The following is a 6,023-nucleotide window of genomic DNA, read 5'->3' as shown; positions in this document are numbered from 1 at the left end:
ATATATAAACAAATGACTTTATATAAAACTGGCCATTGTATGCACTCGACCCAAAGGCATGAATTCCTGTGTTAAGGTGTATGTATTCAATTTAATATTTTTCCTTGGCATCTACAAATTTTTGCTTCCTTTATGCCAATAGTCATCAATTTGGTTAATGTACTGGGGATCCAGTACAGTCCAAGTAAATTTCATTCAAGAGAACAGCATGAGAAACTGGCACCAAAATCATTTCAGGTTTATATATAAGTAAGATTTATAAAAGCTTTAAAAATTACAGAAAAAATTCTGGAAGAAAACACAGCTTGGACTCTATTTGCAGGTAAACTCCATGACAAGGAGGCAATTTCTGTTCACTGCTCTACTCCTAGCACCTAGAACAATGCCTGGCACATAGAAGGCACTCACAGCTGTTGAAATGAGGTAAAATATGCATAACATCTCCATTAACCTTAGCAAGGGGTAAAAAATCTTCAAGTCACAATATGCACAGAAGGTAAAGTTGTAAAATATTTTTTATTGTAAAAACAGAGTCAACAGAGGTTGACAACATAAATGTTATCTCAGAACATTTCCCCTTGGTTCCTGAATTTGCTAGGTTCCTATGTATGAGCAAGTCTCCATTAGCACTTCTCAGATTTCCTGGTCCTTTTTGGATATGTTTATTGATTATATGTAAATATTGCTTAGAAACAAAAGTCCATATGATATTAAAACAAACAAAAAAAAACCTGTTGTGCCTTTCTTTCACATTTCCTACAGGGAGATCTATATATCTCAGGTGCTTTCACAATTTAAAAGTAAAGTTAATGCCTTAACCAAACCAAAGAATCCTCTATCACAAGTTATTAAATCAAACCTCTCATGACATTTGCAATATATCCAGATTTAAAGATTTTAAAACAAAAGAATTTAGAATTTAAAACAAACTTCAGACTGATTTTTCACATTTGAAAGACTACAGTTATTTGCAGCATACAAATGGAGAGAGTAGTGCAAAATGCATCAAGTTTTATATGATAAATATACTTTCAACCTAATGGCTGCCTCAAAAGCAAAGAGTGAAAAACTACCTCTTCTTAAAAGCAATCTAGACTGACTCGATAAAGTTCACAATTTAGAAAGATCAATTGCTACTCTATTTCCATAGATTGCAAAATGATTTCAGAAACAGATTAAACATACAACTGTTTTACAAAAATAGAAATATTGTTTGGGACTTTACAAAACTTTATAAAATATAACACTATATTTGTAAATTCAAGATAGTTTCACACTGAAAGAGAAAATACTTCCACAGATATGAAGTCTAGTCAAACTTATCTGGTCTCTCTTGACCATTCTCATACATTATTTCTTCCAAATCTTCAACCTAAGTAGATCTGTGCTCTAGCATGAGATTTTTTTTAAGAGATTGTTTCATTTCAAGAAGTTGTGTAAGATTTTTCATTCTAGAAACAATGTTAAAGCAGATGAATTTATACCTAAAAATATGTCTTACTAAAAGTAGCAATAATGCAATGACAATTTGTATTTGATAAATTTCAAACCAAATTCCCCAGAATGACAATTATAATTTGGTACCTACAAAAAGTAAAAATATACAGTAATCACAACTATTTTATGGAAAAATATTCATACAGAATAAAGAAACTCTAAATTTAGTTATTTGTAGCTGTCAAATGAGAAGTATTTTCTAATTACACCCATTTATAACATTCATTTTACACCTCGAAGAGCACCAGTGTATTTTTAAAACAAATTAAAAAGTGAGAAGGTAGGAGCTTATTACATGCAACAGTGCTATTATGATAAGGCACCACCTGGTATATGAAAAAGCCAAACAAAGTATTTCCAAAGCATGTATTTCTGTTACTGGTGTCTTAACCTTTAGACAGGATGGTTAGAAAAAAGCTAATAACATTATTAACTGACCACATCACACTCCTTTTTCCATCATTCTTTGCTTTTAGTTTTTCCATATAACAGAACATATAATAAACAACAGTGTAGTACATATGTTAAATAAACATCTTTTCCCAACCATTCAAGAAAACAGTCTAGAATTAAAACAAGAATGAGAAACCAAAACTTTATCTGATATATTCGCAACAGTCTATCCCTGTAGAAGAATAGGGAGCTGGGGGAGGTGAGGAGACAGTGGCAGCAGCAGTTGGGGCTGGGGGATGGTAACAGGACCTATTTTCTATAGAATATATTGAGGCACATAGGTTATAAGTTTCTCAGGCAAATTCATGGCTAGAGCAAAACTGACAGAAAGCTCAGGATTTTACATTCCCCCCAGAGCTGATTTCTCAGATAGTCACATCTGATTAAATATTTCAAAATACGCCTTTAGTCACTGCTATCATCATCGTCATCATCGTCAGATACATCATTTAAAGGAGACTTCAATGGCTGACTATAAGAGTCTGATCTAGTAGGCTGGCACGTGGCCATGTCCCCAGTAGAAAGCAGGTCATAGCAGAAGTCACAAATCCTCACAGGCTTAGAGGACTGGCTGGGAAGAAGAAATCTCTTTTCAGAGCAGGGCCCACAGACAACAAAACCACATTTGCGGCAGTGGTGACGACGATTAACAGGTGTGAATTTTGCTTTCTGACAACGCATACATACAGTTGCCTCAGAGTCAGGAACCCAGACAGCAGCATGTTCATTACTGGGTGTCTTCCCACTTTTGGAGAGTAAATCAGTAACACATTTATTTATGTGATTCATCCATTCTGATTTCTCAGTGGCAGTGGCAGCATAAACTGCAAACGATTTAGTTGGTGTCTTGATCAGCCATCCATTCCTCAAGTCTCCCTCATCTTTGATAGAATCAATTGTGACATTTTCCAGGGGAATAATATGTTGTTTGTTATATTTTTTCTTCTGGATGACAATATTGCCATATACAAGAATATCGTTAAATAAGAAAAACTGCCTTGCTTTAGGCTTTTTTCTGCACAACTTAGTCAATACTCCTTCTCCAATAAGAACCCGTCCAGGTATAGTTAAGGGTTGGCCAGCTGCTCCAAAACAGTTTTCTACTATATTTATACGTCTAGTATTTGCTTCACTGTTTGCCAAGCGATCCACCATCTTTTGCTAATAGCCTTAAAAAAGAGAGAGAGAGAAATTAGCACACAGAAATTATAAATTCATGTAAGTTAAAAAAATTATACCATCTAAATTTAATCTAACAAATCATTACTTCTACCCAAAGGCAAAATTCCCGAATTGTTTTCCTCTAAGATAATCACTAAGTATACCAAAAGAGCTAACATCTCCCAATTTTTATAATCATCAAAAACATTTATTAACCATCTCCATATAGTATCATTAGCAGGTATTTATAAAAGTATAAACTTCTTACAGACATAAAACAAATAATTAGAAAATGAATATAAGCCATCAGCTTCGTGAAATTTAATCTCAGAGGGATTCTGAACAAGAAGGCCAAATATTATATAAGAGAAACAACTATGATTTTTCCAGTAGGCTCTATTACCATTGAGCTAAAGCCTCAATCCTCTCACCTGGATTACCAGAATCGTTTCCCAACATACCTTACTGCCTTAGGTCTTGCCCCTTGAATCAATCTTCAGGCAGTGATCTCTCAAATGCAAATTTGACCACACCATTACTCAAGGTTATTCCCCTTAACCTATAAAATGCAGAATCTTTAACATGGCATTTAAGGCCCTTCATTATCTGGTTCTTGCTTATCTTCCCAGACTCATCATAAGTCACTCTTTACCTCAAATGTTATGTTCTTAGAAAACCCTACCAAACCCTACCACTTGTAGTCCATTTCAACTATACAAGATGTATCTTCTCTCAGGCTCTTGTATCCTTTACTATTTACTACCGTCAGCTAACTCTTATCATCCTTCAAGACTCAGTTTAGTTTATCACACCTACTCCAAGAAGTCTTCCTTAAACTCTGTTAGACTAAACACCTTCCTCTGTGCTCTTCATATTCCCCGTACCTTCTGGACTCACTCTTACCGAAGGATTGAAATCTGTCTTCTCCATAGTCTGCAATGGAACCTAAAAGGCAGAGACCATCTGATATCTGTCTTTGAAACACACATTGTCTGGCATAGTAAAAGTGCTCAAAAAGGTTGACAAGAACATCTTGGCAATGTGCAAAAAACCCTCATTAATCTAGTCTTAAATGATCAAAGATTTAATCTCTAGATCCAATACTGACTTCACTCAAGTCCAGAGTTGTGCCTGTTTCAGACCACTAACCCAACAATACCGTACTATAACCAAATCATATCAGAAAGGAGAGGAGCATTTAAAGAGTAAGAGCATAGTTTAAGTTCCAGTATTCAGCTCACAAACTGATGAGACTGTAACCCTTCTTGGCCTCCATTATAAAGGATACAACAATTCTGATTATTCCTGAATTCTGTCTCTCCCCTAATCCTGGGTCCTTATAAAGCCCTCTTGCCTTCCACAAGGGTGGACTCTGCCCTGAAAGTTGTTCCCAAAAATTAATATGACAACACATGGCTCCGAAGTGTGATGGCCTCTCTTCCTAATTACAGCAAATCTGCCAGCCAATTAAAAGTCTACTGCCCTATGCACAAGTGCATCGCAGAAGAGAAAATTTAAAAAGTAAACATGAAAAGAGGCTCAACCTCATTCATAAATAAATGAATAAAACATTAGGATATGTTTTCATTCATCAGATTAACAAAAATTTTAAAAATTTCTTAAGATGCAGTAATACTGAGGATATAGAGAAACAGGTACCCTCATATACTACAGAAAATTTGTGTACCCACTGATCCAGGCACTCAAAAGGCACTCAAATGTACAAATATATTCAACACAGCACTGTCTGTAACAGGAAAAAACACTGGAAAAGCTCCAACTGTTCATCAAGAGGAATTGGTTGAACAATTTATGATACACCCTTAATAATATGCTAGATATCTGTTAAGAATGTGATAGATCTAAATACAGTGATATAGGAAAATGCTCAAAATATTGATATCTAGGTGGGGAGAGGTGAACATAATGATCTCATTTTTGTTTCAAATACATACCAAATTTCATCAAATCTAAGATGCTACTGATTTTAAGACACAGCCTCATTTTATGTGCTATTGAGAAAGAAAAACGCTGCCAGTTAAATCATGGCAAACTCTTGATTATACGACATCCCAATTTTAGAGACATAAAATACAGTAAAACATGTTCACCTTTAGATTCAACGAAATATGGTATAAGAGCATAATATTAGACACTAGTAAGTATGTAAAATTAGGAAACTATATACCATAATATCAAGAATGGTTATTTATCTCTGGGAAGTACAATTATGGATAACTTTTCATACTTTACATGATAGTCAAACATTCAACAAGTGTTTGTTAGGCACTGATCTGGGTACAGGAAAAAATAATAAACAACACAGGCAAGGTCCCTGCTCTTCAAGGCTTACATCCTAGTTGGGGAGGAGGCAAACAGAAAACAATCAAGACCCAAGTAATAATTAACATTGTAAGTTTTTAAAGTGATTTTTTAAAAAATCCACTGGGACTAATCAGTCTACTCAGACTGGATGGTCAGGGTATCTAAAGTGGTATCTTTTCAGCTGATAGGGCAGAACTAGATATGCATACATGAGGGACGAGGATGAGGGAGAATATTCCAGACAAAAGGAAAAACTACAAAGGTCCTAAGGCAAAAAATACATTGGCACCTGTGGAAAACTGAAAGTATCTATTTATTCCCACCTGAATCAATTACTGATTCTATTCATTATACAGTTATTAATCAGCTCATTTGCAATGCAAACAGGTTTCCTATTATTGCTACTACTGGAATTAATACCACCACAAATTTGTGCAGTGCTTTTCACATTTATTATCTTCTGATTTTAACTGTCTCAAACTGCTGTGAAGTTTTTATCTCCCGAAGAATCATCTAGTAATATTAGCTGAAATGTGAGCTGAAGGAGAAACTAAGGCACAAATAGAGAGATTCAGGCAGAACAGCCT

The 6,023-nt window shown here is 34.9% G+C and overlaps 1 protein-coding gene across 1 annotated transcript; it reads right to left on the bottom strand.

Moving 5' to 3' along the window:
* Window positions 1–1,525: 1,525 nt before the first annotated feature.
* Window positions 1,526–3,113, bottom strand: PLEKHF2 (pleckstrin homology and FYVE domain containing 2). The gene has a single exon (XM_007453254.1). It carries the CDS (start codon window positions 3,103–3,105, stop codon window positions 2,356–2,358), a length of 750 nt encoding a protein of 249 aa, XP_007453316.1. The 5' UTR covers window positions 3,106–3,113; the 3' UTR covers window positions 1,526–2,355.
* Between the last annotated feature and the right edge of the window lie 2,910 nt (window positions 3,114–6,023).

Source organism: Lipotes vexillifer, unplaced genomic scaffold (assembly GCF_000442215.2).
Source record: "Lipotes vexillifer unplaced genomic scaffold, Lipotes_vexillifer_v1.1 scaffold1038, whole genome shotgun sequence".
NCBI classification, from domain to species: domain Eukaryota; kingdom Metazoa; phylum Chordata; class Mammalia; order Artiodactyla; family Lipotidae; genus Lipotes; species Lipotes vexillifer.
Note: the sequence above shows the minus strand (reverse complement) of the source record. Positions and strands in the feature narration are given on the sequence as shown.